Consider the following 17,668-nt stretch of genomic DNA (forward strand, 5'->3'; position numbering starts at 1 on the left):
TTTCGACGGGTTTGTGAACAATATTTGAGGGAAATGGTGATATTGTGTATGTGGAAAAAGTTTTAGATCTTTGAGTTCATCTCATACAAAATGGGAGCAAAACCAAAAGTGTTGCGTTTAAATTTTTGTTGAAGCGCCTTGGGGCAACTGTTTGTTGTGATTTGGCGCTATATAAAAAAATTGATTGATTGATTGATTGATATATGTGTATGTGTGTGTATATATATATGTCTATATATGTGTGTGTGTGTGTATATATATATGTCTATATATATGTGTGTGTGTGTATATATATATGTCTATATATATGTGTGTGTGTGTGTGTGTATATATATATGTCTATATATATGTGTGTGTGTGTGTATATATGTGTGTGTGTGTATGTGTGTGTATATATGTATGTCTATATATATGTGTGTGTGTGTGTATGTGTGTGTATATGTGTGTGTGTGTATGTGTGTGTATATATATGTGTGTATGTGTATGTGTGTGTATATATGTGTAGTTTTGCAGATATAGCTACTGATTCACCATGCCCCATCACCCTCCAATTGCGCATTTTGGAGGGTGATGGAAACCCGCCTGCTGCTAAGATAATTAAAAATCTCTACAAGTTCTAAGCTTCTGCTGCACACAGACACACTTCTGATGGTTATGTCCAGGAAGTCAGTAAAAGCCTGAACCTTAGTCTGGATCCAGGACAATCACAAATCCAGACACTCGGATTCCACACTGTCAGGTGTTGCAGTCTGGGCATTCATTGGTTACACAAAGATTACTTCATCATCCGCGCATGATAGGTCAGTAAACATTTCCTCATCAACAAAAGCACTGAAGTTGGTGCTTTACACACTGCTATCCATGCAAGAATTGAACAGTGTAGGAGCCAGAACACATCCCTGGGCGAAGTGGAGGCTCGGCTCCGCACCGTGGAAAATTCTACAGCTAGCCAGGCCCCTGTAGTCGGTGCGGACCAAGGTAGCTTAGCCGCCGTTAGTTCCCCCCTGGCAGATCCCGGGCAGTCGGGAAAGCAGGCTGACTGGGTGACTGTGAGGAGGAAGCGTAGCCCTAAACAGAAGCCCCGTGTACACCGTCAACCCATTCACATCTCTAACCGTTTTTCCCCACTCGACGACACACCCACCGAGGATCAAACTCTGGTTATTGGCGACTCTGTTTTGAGAAATGTGAAGTTAGCGACACCAGCAACCATTGTCAATTGTCTTCCGGGGGCCAGAGCAGGCGACATCGAAGGACATTTGAAATTGCTGGCTAAGGCTAAGCGTAAATTTGGTAAGATTGTAATTCACGTCGGCAGTAATGACACTCGGTTACGCCAATCGGAGGTCACTAAAATTAACATTAAATCGGTGTGTAACTTTGCAAAAACAATGTCGGACTCTGTTGTTTTCTCTGGGCCCCTCCCCAATCAGACTGGGAGTGACATGTTTAGCCGCATGTTCTCCTTGAATTGCTGGCTGTCTGAGTGGTGTCCAAAAAATGAGGTGGGCTTCATTGATAATTGGCAAAGCTTCTGGGGAAAACCTGGTCTTGTTAGGAGAGACGGCATCCATCCCACTTTAGAGGGAGCAGCTCTCATTTCTAGAAATCTGGCCAATTTTTTTGGATCCTCCAAACCATGACTATCCAGGGTTGGGACCAGGAGGCAGAGCTGTGGTCTTATACACCTCTCTGCAGCTTCTCTCCCCCTGCCATCCCCTTATTACCCCATCCCCGTAGAGACGGTGCCTGCTCCCAGACCACCAATAACTAGCAAAAATCTATTTAAGCATAAAAATTCAAAAAGAAAAAATAATATAGCACCTTCAATTGCACCACAGACTAAAACAGTTAAATGTGGTCTATTAAACATTAGGTCTCTTTCTTCTAAGTCCCTGTTGGTAAATGATATAATAATTGAGCAACGTATTGATTTATTCTGCCTAACAGAAACTTGGTTACAGCAGGATGAATATGTTAGTTTAAATGAGTCAACACCCCCGAGTCATACTAACTGTCAGAATGCTCGTAGCACGGGCCGGGGCGGAGGATTAGCAGCAATTTTCCATTCCAGCTTATTAATTAATCAAAAACCTAGACAGAGCTTTAATTCATTTGAAAGCTTGTCTCTTAGTCTTGTCCATCCAAATTGGAAGTCCCAAAAAACAGTTTTATTTGTTATTATCTATCGTCCACCTGGTCGTTACTGTGAGTTTCTCTGTGAATTTTCAGACCTTTTGTCTGACTTAGTGCTTAGCTCAGATAAGATAATTATAGTGGGCGATTTTAACATCCACACAGATGCTGAGAATGACAGCCTCAACACTGCATTTAATCTATTATTAGACTCTATCGGCTTTGCTCAAAAAGTAAATGAGTCCACCCACCACTTTAATCATATTTTAGATCTTGTTCTGACTTATGGTATGGAAATAGAAGACTTAACAGTATTCCCTGAAAACTCCCTTCTGTCTGATCATTTTTTAATAACATTTACATTTACCCTGATGGACTACCCTGCAGTGGGGAATAAGTTTCATTACACTAGAAGTCTTTCAGAAAGCGCTGTAACTAGGTTTAAGGATATGATTCCTTCTTTATGTTCTCTAATGTCATATACCAACACAGAGCAGAGTAGCTACCTAAACTCTGTAAGGGAGCTAGAGTATCTCGTCAATAGTTTTACATCCTCATTGAAGACAACTTTGGATGCTGTAGCTCCTCTGAAAAAGAGAGCTTTAAATCAGAAGTGTCTGACTCCGTGGTATAACTCACAAACTCGTAGCTTAAAGCAGATAACCCGTAAGTTGGAGAGGAAATGGCGTCTCACTAATTTAGAAGATCTTCACTTAGCCTGGAAAAAGAGTTTGTTGCTCTATAAGAAAGCCCTCCGTGAAGCTAGGACATCTTTCTACTCATCACTAATTGAAGAAAATAAGAACAACCCCAGGTTTCTTTTCAGCACTGTAGCCAGGCTGACAAAGAGTCAGAGCTCTATTGAGCTGAGTATTCCATTAACTTTAACTAGTGATGACTTCATGACTTTCTTTGCTAACAAAATTTTGACAGAGAAAAAATTACTCATAACCATCCCAAAGATGTATCGTTATCTTTGGCTGCTTTCAGTGATGCCGGTATTTGGTTAGACTCTTTCTCTCCGATTGTTCTGTCTGAGTTATTTTCATTAGTTACTTCATCCAAACCATCAACATGCTTATTAGACCCCATTCCTGCCAGGCTGGTCAAGGAAGTCCTACCATTATTTAATGCTTCAATCTTAAATATGATCAATCTATCTTTGTTAGTTGGTTATGTACCACAGGCCTTTAAGGTGGCAGTAATTAAACCATTACTTAAAAAGCCATCACTTGACCCAGCTATCTTAGCTAATTATAGGCCAATCTCCAACCTTCCTTTTCTCTCAAAGATTCTTGAGAGGGTAGTTGTAAAGCAGCTAACTGATCACCTGCAGAGGAATGGTCTATTTGAAGAGTTTTAGTCAGGTTTTAGAATTCATCATAGTACAGAAACAGTATTAGTGAAGGTTACAAATGATCTTCTTATGGCTTCGGACAGTGGACTTATCTCTGTGCTTGTTCTGTTGGACCTCAGTGCTGCTTTTGATACTGTTGACCATAAAATTTTATTACAGAGATTAGAGCATGTCATAGGTATTAAAGGCACTGCGCTGCGGTGGTTTGAATCATATTTGTCTAATAGATTACAGTTTGTTCATGTAAATGGGGAATCTTCTTCACAGACTAAAGTTAATTATGGAGTTCCACAAGGTTCTGTGCTAGGACCAATTTTATTCACTTTATACATGCTTCCCTTGGGCAGTATTATTAGACGGTATTGCTTAAATTTTCATTGTTACGCAGATGATACCCAGCTTTATCTATCCATGAAGCCAGAGGACACACACCAATTAGCTAAACTGCAGGATTGTCTTACAGACATAAAGACATGGATGACCTCTAATTTCCTGCTTTTAAACTCAGATAAAACTGAAGTTATTGTACTTGGCCCCACAGATCTTAGAAGCATGGTGTCTAACCAGATCGTTACTCTGGATGGCATTTCCCTGATCTCTGGTAATACTGTGAGAAATCTTGGAGTTATTTTTGATCAGGATATGTCATTCAAAGCGCATATTAAACAAATATGTAGGACTGCCTTTTTTCATTTACGCAATATCTCTAAAATCAGAAAGGTCTTGTCTCAGAGTGATGCTGAAAAACTAATTCATGCATTTATTTCCTCTAGGCTGGACTATTGTAATTCATTATTATCAGGTTGTCCTAAAAGTTCCCTAAAAAGCCTTCAGTTGGTTCAGAATGCTGCAGCTAGAGTACTGACGGGGACTAGCAGGAGAGAGCATATCTCACCCGTGTTGGCCTCTCTTCATTGGCTTCCTGTTAATTCTAGAATAGAATTTAAAATTCTTCTTCTTACTTATAAGGTTTTGAATAATCAGGTCCCATCTTATCTTAGGGACCTCGTAGTACCATATTACCCCATTAGAGCGCTTCGCTCTCAGACTGCAGGCTTACTTGTAGTTCCTAGGGTTTGTAAGAGTAGAATGGGAGGCAGAGCCTTCAGCTTTCAGGCTCCTCTCCTGTGGAACCAGCTCCCAATTCAGATCAGGGAGACAGATACCCTCTCTACTTTTAAGATTAGGCTTAAAACTTTCCTTTTCGCTAAGGCTTATAGTTAGGGCTGGATCGGGTGACCCTGGACCATTCCTTGGTTATGTTGCTTTAGACGTAGACTGTGGGGGGGTTCCCATGATGCACTGTTTCTTTCTTTTTTTGCTCCGTATGCATCACTCTGCATTTAATCATTAGTGATCGATCTCTGCCCCCCTTCTCGGCATGTCTTTTTCCTGGTTCTTTCCCTCAGCCCCAACCAGTCTCAGCAGAAGACTGCCCCTCCCTGAGCCTGGTTCTGCTGGAGGTTTCTTCCTGTTAAAAGGGAGTTTTTCCTTCCCACTGTGGCCAAGTGCTTGCTCATAGGGGGTCGTTTTGACCGTTGGGGTTTTTCATGGTTATTGTATGGCCTTGCCTTGCAATATGGAGCGCCTTGGGGCAACTGTTTGTTGTGATTTGGCGCTTTATAAGAAAAAAGTTGATTGATTGATTGATCCCTGAGGAACACCAGTTTTCTGCTGCCACAGTTCCTTTGGTCTCACAGGAACTGTGCATCGGCTGGCTGTGTTGATTCCACAGATTCTCATTTTGTCCCAGAGAGCAGCCTGGTCACCTGAATCAAAGCAATGTGGGATACAAAGAATCAGTGTCATTTTGGCCATGTGGCACCTTTCTCTGGACATAGTCCAGAACGCTGGTGCCTCAGTATTGAGAACACCACTGGCTCAGAAAGGCCTTGAGGACCCCCACACTCCACCTGGCTGCTGCAGGTTGGTGTTGGATCATTGTCTGCCCGGGTGGTTAGCATCTGGGAACCATGGCAGTTCCAGTGATGACGTTAACTGAGCGCACAGGAGGCTGCATCTCACTGGACCAGTGACCATCAGCTCAGTCTCCTCAGAATTCAGAATTACAAAATGACACATCACTAAAGCCAGACAGTCCTCTAAGATCTTTAAATCAGAGAGATTACTATATTTCCTCGAGTATAAATCGCACCCAAAAAAAGCCTCTTGAAGAGGAAAACCATCTACAGCAGGTAAGTACTGAACACATCACCATTTTTTTTCAGTAAATATATTTCTAAAGCTTCTATTGACATGAAATTTGTGCGATTCTGTTCAGGGGCCAACCCTCATCACAATTCAAGTTTCAAGCAAATCAGGCAATGCATGAAGGAGTTATGACAAGTTGATAGTTCGTCCACGAGGGGGCGCTCAGAGCACAAACAGAGGGGCCAGGTTTGTTCAGGGGCAGACCCTCATCATACGTGAAGTCAATCAGGCAAAGCATGAAGGAGTTATCATGACTTCATGTTCCGTGGCGAAGGTTCAAAATGGTGGCACCATAGCGGCCACACCCTTAGACATAGAAAAAAGCTTTTGATAACTTTTGATCAGTATAGTCTCTGGATAATCTGAAAGAAACTTGAAATGAATTGGACAAAATCTGAAGGGGGAGTTTGTTCAAAAACGTGTGGAAATCACGCCAAAATGACACGAAAATTAAAAATGGCCAACTTTCTGTTTTGAAGGAGACCAATGCTGCAAGAGACTTTTTTGTACATCTTTGCAAGTCACACGTGTGCCAATTTTCACCTCCCTACTCCAAACAACCCCTATGGGGAGGGGTTTTTGAAAGTTGTAAGGGGGTGCTATAGAGGCATTTTGCCCCGCCCATGGGCGACGCCCCTATGAATTGTAAGAGGGTGTCATGCTTGACCTGTGTATCAATTTTCATGATGATATGACAAAATTAAAGCCATCAAAAGGAAAAACGTAATTTCACGGCGAAGGATCGATATTTGGCACGTCGCCACATGCACACCATTACTCGTAGCTTCATGCCGATCATCACCTACATTCACCAGCTTGGTCTGCATGTTTTAGAAGTGGAATGAAGTTGATGGGTTTAACTATGTGACATCAGTACCTGTTAAAATATAAATAGGACATTTCCTGTTACCACCAGGGGGCACTGTGAATTAGGTGGGAAATTAATATATGTGGATGTTCAGGGCGGAGCCTTCATCGTGTCCAGCAGGTTTGAAGGATCTACAATGAAGTACAGTAGTGTTGAGAATAATAGTAGTGCTATGTGACTAAAAAGATTAATCCAGGTTTTGAGTATATTTCTTATTTTTACATGGGAAACAAGGTACCAGTAGATTCAGTAGAGTCTCACAAATCCAACAAGACCAAGCATTCATGATATGCACACTCTTAAGGCTATGAAATTGGGCTATTAGTAAAAAAAAAAAAGTAGAAAAGGGGTGTTCACAGTAATAGTAGTGTGGCATTCAGTCAGTGAGTTCGTCAATTTTGTGGAACAAACAGGTGTGAATCAGGTGTCCCCTATTTAAGGATGAAGCCAGCACCTGTTGAACATGCTTTTCTCTTTGAAAGCCTGAGGAAAATGGGACATTCAAGACATTGTTCAGAAGAACAGCGTAGTTTGATTAAAAAGTTGATTGGAGAGGGGAAAACTTACATGCAGGTGCAAAAAATTATAGGCTGTTTATCTACAGTGATCTCCAATGCTTTAAAATGGACAAAAAAAACAGACGCGTGGAAGAAAATGGAAAACCATCAAAATGGATAGAAGAATAACCAGAATGGCAAAGGCTCACCCGCTGATCAGCTCCAGGATGATCAAAGACAGTCTTGAGTTACCTGTGAGTGCTGCGACAGTTAGAAGATGCCTCTGTGAAGCTAATTTATTTGCAAGAATCCCTCGCAAAGTCCCTCTGTTAAATAAAAGACGTGCAGAAGAGGTTACAATTTGCAAAAGAACACATCAACTGGCCTAAAGAGAAATGTAGGAATATTTTGTGGACTGATGAGAGTAAAACTGTTCTTTTTGGATCCAAGAGCCGCAGACAGTTTGTGAGACGACCCCCAAACTCTGAATTCAAGCCACAGTTCACAGTGAAGACAGTGAAGCATGGTGGTGCAAGCATCGTGATATGGGCATGTTTCTCCTACTATGGTGTTGGGCCTATATATCGCATACCAGGTATCATGGATCAGTTTGGATATGTCAAAATACTTGAAGAGGTCATGTTGCCTTATGCTGAAGAGGACATGCCCTTGAAATGGGTGTTTCAACAAGACAATGACCCCAAGCACACTAGTAAACGAGCAAAATCTTGGTTCCAAATCAACAAAATTAATGTTTTGGAATGGCCTGCCCAATCCCCGGACCTAAATCCAATTGAGAACTTGTGGGGTGACATTAGAAAAGCTGTTTCTGAAGCAAAACCAAGAAATGTGAATGAATTGTGGAATGTTGTTAAAGAATCTTGGAGTGGAATAACAGCTGAAAGGTACCACAAGTTGGTTGACTCCTTGCCTTGCAGATGTGAAGAAATCATGGAAAACTGTGGTTATACAGTTAAATACTAGTTTAGTGATTCACAGGATTGCTAAAAAAGCAGTTTGAACATAATAGTTTTGAGTTTGTAGCGTCAACAGCAGATGCTACTATTATTGTGAACACCCCCTTTTCTACTTTTTTTGACTAATAGCCCAATTTCATAGCCTTAAGAGTGTGCATATCATAAATGCTTGGTCTTGTTGGATTTGTGAGAATCTACTGAATCTACTGGTCCCTTGTTTCCCATGTAACAATAAGAAATATACTCAAGACCTGGATTAATCTTTTTAGTCACATAGCACTGCTATTATTCTGAACACTACTGTATGTGGGCGTGACAGCCGTTCAAAGTGAACGGCGTGCTCCGAAACACTCGCCAAAGTTTGATGAAACCTAGCAGCCACGCCTTTTGACCTACATAAATTCTTTTGATAACTTTTGATCAGCATGTGGTCATGATGATCTGTACCAAATTTGAAGATGATTGGATGAAATCCCTAGAACAAGCTCGTTCAAATGCAAGTCATGGAAATGGCCAAAAATGGCAAAAATTGCCTCAAAATCAAAATTTAAACTCAAAATGGCCGACTTCCTGTCAACATTTCACCATGATGTTAAGAGACTTTTTTGTGCATCCCAGCATGGTACATATGTGTACCAAATTTCATGAGGCTATGACAAAAAACCCCAATGGGGAGGGTTGTTTGGAAATTTCTAGAGGGCACTATTTTGCCATTTTGCTACAACCATGTGCACGACCACCAAAATATCGAATTTCGGATCCAGCCAGATGACTTTGCAGAGTTTGAGTTTTTGCAAAGTTTAGTGAGTTTTTGAGCATGGGAAGGGGCTGAAATTGGAGCTTGAAAAGTATCACGAATAATAATAATAAATAATAATAATAAAAAACAGCACAATTACAATAGGGTCCTCGCAGGACTTTGTCCTACTCTGGCCTGTAATTGCTTAAAACTGCAGGATCTCCTCCTTTTAACAAAGGGGTAACAAAAGCCGACTTCCAAACTAATGGAATTTCCTTGTTTTGGATTGAGAGATTAAAAAAGATTGTAAAAGGCTGTGAAACAAAATCAGCTGCCGATTTCAAAAAGTATGGTTTTATCAGGTCCTGTCATCTAATGCTTTGAGAGATTATGCACTTGTTGCACAGTAAAAGGATGAAGATTAAAATGATCTGAAAATGTTGGAGGATCTGTGTAGGGAGTCACAGGCTCTGCACCTGTAGAGTTGAACAAGTAACCAGATCATACAAAAATGCTTGTTAAAGCAGTTTAAAATCTCTGTCCTGTCATAGACTTTTAGAATGAATTTTGGTCAACTCTGAGAACTTTTGTTTACAGAAAGAGACTTAACAACTTTCCTAAATTTCTGTGGAGTATTGAGGTTCTCAGTTGTGACAGATAAGTAAAATTCTGATTTGGCCTTTTTTTTTTTCCAATACTTTTTTCCTGTCATTCCATTTTATTACACATAATTTCTGTACTTATTTGTTTTGTTTTCTTTGTATGTGTGGATTACTTGGGTTGTTACTGACATCTGGTGAAAATTCCATGTCAGTAGCACCTTTAGAAATATACACAAAGTTGACCTATTCTGTATTTATTTTATTTTATTTACCTGCTGTATAACTCACACCTTTTTTCTGTATTATCAGCTCTTTATTTTAGGAGTGTTATGCATTGTTTAGTGTAAATTTTTTTTTACATTTATTCCTTTATTATTAGTGTGTTTAGTGCTTGATTCCTGGGAAATTCCAATATAGTCATTATAATTGTCATTATTAAGAACAGATGTGTGATTTTCGGTATATAATTTGCACTAGAGTACAAGTTGAAGGATCTTGCACACTATTTAATAAAATGCAGTTTGTACTCCAGAAAATACACTATTTGCTATTATAAGCATATAAAACTTGAGTGTCATTGTCATAAGAGTAAAATGACTCTGACCAAGGGTGTCATAAGTGAAGACAACAAAGGACCTAAAACAGAACCCTGAGGTATCCTACACTTAATGACAGAGGACTTGTAAGTGGTGTTCTTATAGAAAACACATTGCGGTTGGTCAGCGATTGATTATGATTATGTTTTTATTCTTGTGTTCTTTTTGTTGGGAAGGTGTAGTGACACGGACCCACAACAGGGGGCGGTAATGAACGGACAATGGATGAGCCAAAAAGTAACAATTTAATGTTGTGAATTGCACAACGGAATACAGACAATTGCAGTTGAGGAGTACAGTCAATCATACACAAGGTGACGTGTGGGCAGGCTCGAGGATAGAAGACGTCTGTCCAGAGAAGAGCCGGATCCCACACGGCTTCCACTGCCAACGGATCTGAAGAACACCGGAGCCGCCAAGTCCTGGGTCCCAGGTGGCCACCGTCTCCAACTGTCAGACCAGGTACTGCTGGCAGAAACAGAAACAGTTACTGGGTGTGTCTTCATACACCCACCATTAATTGTTCCCTGAGTAGTTCCTCTGGGAGGGAGAACCTCCACCTCCAGATACAATATCACCCGTGCAGCTCCTTTTGGTCTCCTTCCTGGATGGAGTGAGAGACGAAGACCGTCGTCCTCTCACTGTCCGCCAATCCAGCCTTTAATAGACCTCGCAGGAACACGGCTGCACACAGACCACTGTTAAGGTACAATAATAATCACCGCAGAGGAAAATTACCTTGTTCGGTAGCTGATTTCTCGGCGAGGAGGTGGAGTTGCAGTCCGGCCTTTGTAGTGATGGTGATGAGTGACAGCTGGTGCTGATAAGTGACAGCTGTCACTCCCAGCGGCTCCGACGCCCTCTCATGCTTGTAGCCCGCACTCCAAGCAGGGCGCCATCTGGTGGTGGTGGGCCAGCAGTACCTCCTCTTCAGCGTCCCACACAAAAGGACCCCCCCCTCAACGGGCGCCTCCTGGCGCCTGACCAGGCTTGTCCGGGTGACGGGTGTAGAAGTCGGCCAGGAGGGCCGGGTCCAGGATGAAGCTCCTCTTCACCCAGGAGCGCTCTTCGGGTCCATAACCCTCCCAGTCCACCAGATACTGGAAACCCCGACCCTTTCGACGGACGTCCAGGAGCCGGCGCACTGTCCACGCGGGCTCCCCGTCGATGATCCGGGCAGGAGGCTGCGCCGGTCCAGGGGCACACAGTGGTGAGGCATGGCAGGGCTTGAGTCTGGACACATGAAAAACGGGGTGTATCCGCAGTGAAGCTGGTAGCTTCAGCTTCACTGCGGCCAGACTGAGGACTTTGAGTATGGTGAATGGTCCTATGTACCTGTCCTTTAGTTTCTGGGATTCCACCTGCAGGGGGATGTCCTTCGTGGATAGCCAAACCTCCTGCCCGGGCTGGTATGCAGGGGCCGGGGAACGCCGGCGGTCTGCATGGGCCTTAGCCCTCGTCCGGGCTCTGAGCAGGGCAGAGCGGGCGGTACGCCACACCCGACGGCACTTCCTCAGACGGGCCTGGACCGAGGGCACCCCGACCTCTCCCTCCACAAGCGGAAACAATGGGGGCTGGTACCCCAAACATACTTCAAATAGGGAGAGGCCGGTGGCAGATGAGACTTGGCTATTATGAGCGTACTCGATCCAGGCCAGATGGTCACTCCAGGCCGTCGGGTGCGCCGAGGTCACGCAGCGGAGGGCCTGCTCCAATTCCTGGTTCGCCTGCTCTGCCTGTCCGTTCGTCTGGGGGTGGTACCCAGACAAGAGACTTACGGTGGCCCCCAGTTCTCTGCAGAAACTCCTCCAGACCTGGGAGGAGAACTGAGGACCACGGTCTGAGACAATGTCCGATGGAATCCCATGCAGACGCACGACGTGGTGGGCCAGGAGGTCTGCAGTCTCCTGGGCTGTCGGGAGCTTCGGGAGGGCCACGAAGTGGGCCGCCTTGGAGAACCGGTCCACTATCGTGAGGATGGTAGTCATGCCCTGGGACGGCGGGAGGCCCGTGACAAAGTCCAGGCCGATGTGAGACCAGGGACGATGATGCACGGGCAGAGGCTGGAGTAGGCCTTGGGTCCTGTGATGGTCGGCTTTGCCCCTGGCGCAGGTGGTGCAGGCCTGGACGTACTCCCGGACGTCGGCTTTCAGAGACGCCCACCAGAAGCACTGCCGGACCACTGCCACGGTTCTTCGCACCCCTGGGTGGCAGGAGAGTTTAGAACCGTGACAGAAGTGAAGGACTGCAGCCCTGGCTTCTGGTGGGACGTACATCTTGTTCTTGGGTCCAGTCCCCGGGTCCGGGTTTCGTGTCAGGGCCTCCCGGACGGTCTTCTCCACGTCCCAGGTAAGGGTGGCCACGACAGTGGACTCGGGGATGATGGTCTCCGTTGGGTCTGACAGCTCGGTCCTGACTTCCTCCTCGTGCACCCGGGACAGGGCGTCAGACCGTTGGTTCTTCGTCCCAGGGCGGTATGTGATCTGAAAGTCAAAACGCCCGAAGAACAGTGACCAGCGGGCTTGCCTGGGATTCAGACGCTTGGCGGTCCGGATGTACTCCAGGTTCCGATGGTCCGTGAAAACCGTGAATGGTACTGAAGCTCCCTCCAACAGGTGTCTCCACTCCTCCAGAGCCTCCTTCACCCCAAGAAATTCCCGATTGCCGACGTCATAGTTCCTTTCAGCCGGGGTCAACCTGCAGGAAAAGTAGGCACATGGGTGGAGAACCTTGTCGGACTCCCCGCTCTGGGATAGCACGGCTCCTATCCCTGAGTCAGAGGCATCCACTTCGACTATAAACCGGCGTTTTGGATCGGGCTGCACCAGAACTGGCGCAGTCGAAAACCGGCGTTTCAACTCCCTAAATGCGGCTTCGCACTGATCCGACCAGGTGAAGGGGACTTCTGTGGAGGTCAGGGCTGTCAGGGGGCTAACTACCTGACTGTAGCCTTTGATGAACCTCCGGTAAAAATTAGCAAAACCGAGGAACTGCTGTAGTTTCCTACGGTTTGTTGGTTGGGGCCAATCTCTCACCGCCGCAACCTTGGCCGGATCAGGGGCGACGGAGTTGGAGGAGATAATAAACCCCAGGAAGGACAAAGAAGTACGGTGGAACTCGCACTTCTCACCCTTCACAAACAGCCGGTTCTCCAACAACCGCTGCAGGACCTGACGTACATGCGTAACATGAGTCTCAGGATCCGGGGAAAAGATGAGTATATCGTCTAGATATACGAAGACAAACCGATGCAGGAAGTCCCGCAAGACATCATTTACCAAAGCTTGGAACATTGCGGGGGCGTTAGTGAGGCCGAACGGCATGACCAGGTACTCAAAATGACCTAACGGGGTGTTAAATGCCGTCTTCCATTCGTCTCCCTTCCAGATCCGAACCAGGTGGTACGCATTCCTAAGATCCAGTTTTGTGAAAATTTGGGCTCCATGCAGGGCCGTGAACACTGAATCTAACAGGGGCAGATTGTATTGGTTGCGAACCGTGATCTCGTTCAGCCCCCTGTAATCAATGCATGGACAGAGTCCGCTGTCTTTCTTGCCCACAAAAAAGAAACCAGCACCCATCGGGGAGGTGGAGTTCCGGATCAGCCCGGCAGCTAATGAGTCCCGGATGTAGGTCTCCATTGATTCTCTTTCTGGACGCGAGAGGTTGACAGCCTGCTGGACGGGTACTCAGCGCCCGGTATCAAATCAATGGCACAATCATACTGACGGTGCGGGGGAAGTGTGACCGCCAGATCTTTGCTGAAAACGTCAGCAAGATCGTGGTACTCACATGGCACCGCCGTCAGATTGGGGGGGACTTTAACCTCCTCACTAGCTGTCACACCAGGCGGAACCGAGGATCCGAGACACTCCCGGTGGCAGGTTTCGCTCCACTGAGCCACAACCCCAGACGGCCAATCAGTCCGGGGATTGTGCTTTATTATGCAAGGATAACCCAAAATCACACGGGAGGTAGGTGTTACATAAAACACAATCTCCTCCCTGTGATTACCAGACACCACCAATGTCACTGCTTGTGTCTGGTGTGTGATTAATGGAAGAAGGGTGCCATCTAGTGCCCGTACCTTCAATGGTGAAGGTAGAGCCACTAGAGGGAGCCCGACTTCCCTTGCCCATCTGCTGTCCAGCAGATTCCCTTCCGACCCCATGTCTACCAGTGCTGGGGCGTGAAGGGTCAGATCCCCACTCAGGATCGTAACTTGGATGCGTGCTGATTTGCGGGGTTTCCCCGCGTGCGTGTTATGGCCCACCCTTAGCCCAGTTTCTAAGGGCGGGCGTTGTCGTTTAACCGCTTGGGGCAGTTCCTCTGTAGGTGCTCACTTGAGCCACAGAAAAACTGGCGTCTGACTCATACATGACGGGACGCTGTGAAAAGACGAGCGAGCACTGCATCAAGAAGTCCGCGCACGTCTCCACACAGCCTCCGTACGGCTCCGGAGGGCTTATGTAAGCTTCAGGGGATGGTGGGGGGGGGGTCGTTGAACGACCAGCGGAATGTCTGATTCAGGCCTCCGGTCAGCAGGAGGAGGTGCTGCATCAGCGCCCTGAGCTTGCGCTTCCACCCGGGTGGTGAGAGCCTCCATCCTCCGATTGAGAATAATATTCTGCTCAGTGACTAAGTCCAACCGAGCAGTGAAAGCGGTTAAGATTAGCTGCAGCTCACCTAACATGCCTCCTGCTGACGCCTGTTCACCTTGCTCTTCCATTGGCTGTTCAAGCGATGGTTGACGCCCCTCGGGGTCCATGACGCTGGCCGAGAAATCCTGTTGGGAAGGTGTAGTGACACGGACCCGCAACAGGGGGCGGTAATGAACGGACAAAGGATGAGCCAAAAAGTAACAATTTAATGTTGTGAATTGCACAACGGAATACAGACAATTGCAGTTGAGGAGTACAGTCAATCATACACAAGGTGAGGTGTGTGTAGGTTCGAGGATAGAAGACGTCTGTCCAGAGAAGAGCCGGATCCCACACGGCTTCCACTGCCAACGGATCTGAAGAACACCGGAGCTGCCAAGTCCTGGGTCCCAGGTGGCCACCGTCTCCAGCTGTCAGACCAGGTACTGCTGGCAGAAACAGAAACAGTTAATGGTGGGTGTGTGAAGACACACCCAGTAATTGTTCCCTGAGTAGTTCCTCCGGGAGGGAGAACCTCCACCTCCAGATACAATATCACCCGTGCAGCTCCTGTTGGTCTCCTTCCTGGATGGAGTGAGAGACGAAGACCGTCGTCCTCTCACTGTCCGCCAATCCACCCTTTAATAGACCTCGCAGGAACACGACTGCACACAGACCACTGTTAAGGTACAATAATAACCACCGCAGAGAAAAATTACCTTGTTCGGTAGCTGATTTCTCGGCGAGGAGGTGGAGTTGCAGTCCGGCCTTTGTAGTGATGGTGATGAGTGACAGCTGGTGCTGATAAGTGACAGCTGTCACTCCCAGCGGCTCCAACGCCCTCTCGTGCTTGGAGCCCGCACTCCACGCAGGGCGCCATCTGGTGGTGGTGGGCCAGCAGTACCTCCTCTTCAGCGTCCCACACAACACTTTTATGGTTTGTCTTTTTATTGTTTTTAAAGTTTTAATTCAGTTTTCTCTGTTTTTATGCTGTGTGATGCGCCTTGAGGTGATCTCATGGCAAATTGGCGCTATATAAATTAATAAATTTGAATTTTGAATTTGAATTAAGGTAAACACATTGCCAACAGAAATGACAAAGGAGTCCATTTAACAATATGCAGTGATCTACAGTATCGAGAGCTGCGCGTTAGCAGTACTCAAATCCATGAGTCAGTACATTAGCAAGACACATTTCTCAATCTCAGTCTCAATTTATTTATAAAGCACTTTAAAATGCACCAACAACCAAAGCGCTGTACACAACAAAAACAGGCAAGTTAAAATGAATAAATAAATAAAAAGCTACAGTTAAAAGCAAAAAAAAAAAAAAAAATTCTGTGTAATGACACGTCCTAAATACTAACTGAAAGGATTCCAAATGTTTCTTGTTAGAAAAATAAGACACAAGTTATTCCAGTACTACTTTTTCTAGAATTTATTTATTTGTTTGTTTGTTTGTGGGGGGGTATTTGTGACGGTCTGAAATCGGCGATTTTTTTTTTAAGTGATGTTCACAACTGCTGTTCCAGACAGACTGTGACAGTGAAATAAAAAAATGTCTGTGAGAATGAAAACAAAAACAGCATTTAATCACGAAGGATTCAACTTTGAAACAAGCAGCTTTGAAAATTAAAATAGTCCAGGTTAAACTCTTGCTCAAACAAGATGATGATTATCGGAGTCATGTACCCTTGTAGTACTGTAAATTTAAATGTCGTGACAGGGTCCACGTTTGTTTTGGTTTGGTTTGGTCAGATGGGACTTACAGAAACACCAAATAACAGAAAATTGACCGTGAGGCATCCGCAATTCCTGCCTGAACCACAAGGGGAGCCGGTCATCACTGAACATGTAATTTATTATGAATTCATAAAGAAGATGGCAAAGGTGGATCTGAACCTGTGCAAATCAACCAGCAGGTCCCCACAAGTAACTCTGTGTATGTGTGTGTGATCCCTTTAGGCCCGTCGTGCCGGTGTGACCTGCATCATCATACCAGCTGAGAACAGGAAGGACTTCTCTGATCTCGCGGACTACATCAGGGAGGGTCTGGAGGTGCACTTTGTGGACCACTACAGTCAGATTTACCCTATCGTCTTCCCCCACGGTGTTCACAGTTCCACACCCATGTCGTAAATCTGTCCTACAGTGGAACTCTGTCCTTGTGAATGCTGGATGCTCTGAGGTGCATCAGGACTGAGACGTGACGAGTCTGAACTGGAGATTCTACATGTGAGCGATAAGGATGAAACCATCAGAAGGTTATTTTAGAAGGAATTAAAAAGCCTTTCTGGATATGTTGTTCTATATTTTGTTAGGCCCACAAATGTATAATGGTAAAGAGCCGGTTTCACTTAAATAAAGCCAGTCAGGCTTCAATCCAAAACCTTTGGATCTTCTTCATTCCCTTCTTTTTGGAGCCTGAGAGCCAGTAAAAAGCGTTTGTGTGTGTGTGTTTGTGTGTGTGCGCACGCTGTTTAAGGTGTCGTATTCTGGAGTCAGCAAAGTCACCCAGGTCACCAGGGGCTTTGTTTCTGAAACGTGCAGACAGTTGTGTGAGCGTCTAGCACAGTCACCATTTAGGAATTCAGGGCAGGTACGTAGCTTAGCGGGACAGGAGTGGACCTGGGAAGACCTGGTTTCAAGTCCCAGACACACTACATTGGACAAGACATTCCATCTTCATGTTCTCAGTCCACCCCGCTGTAAATGCTACGAGTCTTGGCTGGAGAAGTAATCTGTGATGGACTGGTGTCCCATCCAGGGTTGAGTGATGCGCGGAGCAACGGCAGAGTCATCTTTGTCTTCTTTCAGCTGCTCCTGTTAGGGCTCCCCACAGCAGATCAACCATTTCTATCTCACCCTGTCCTCTGCATCTTCCTCTGTCTCACCAACCTGCATGTCCTCCCTCAGCACATCCATAAACCTCCTCTTTGTCCTCCCTCTTCTTCTCCTGCCAGGTGGCTCCATCCTCAGCATCCTTCTCCCAACATACCCTGGGTCCCTCCTCTGCACATGTACAGTAGTGTTCAGAATAATAGT

At 45.5% G+C, this 17,668-nt stretch overlaps 1 protein-coding gene across 1 annotated transcript in view; it reads left to right on the top strand.

Moving 5' to 3' along the window:
• lonp1 (lon peptidase 1, mitochondrial) overlaps nt 1–16,935 on the top strand; it is a 180,969-nt gene extending 164,034 nt beyond the window's left edge. The window contains exon 21 of the mRNA XM_034180189.1: nt 16,589–16,935. Coding sequence (XP_034036080.1) covers nt 16,589–16,762 — 174 coding nt within the window. The 3' untranslated portion in view covers nt 16,763–16,935. The remainder of the gene's footprint in view (nt 1–16,588) is intronic.
• The last annotated feature ends 733 nt before the right edge of the window (nt 16,936–17,668 follow it).

This window comes from Thalassophryne amazonica, chromosome 10 (genome assembly GCF_902500255.1).
Source record: "Thalassophryne amazonica chromosome 10, fThaAma1.1, whole genome shotgun sequence".
In the NCBI taxonomy this organism is placed as follows: Eukaryota; Metazoa; Chordata; class Actinopteri; order Batrachoidiformes; family Batrachoididae; genus Thalassophryne; species Thalassophryne amazonica.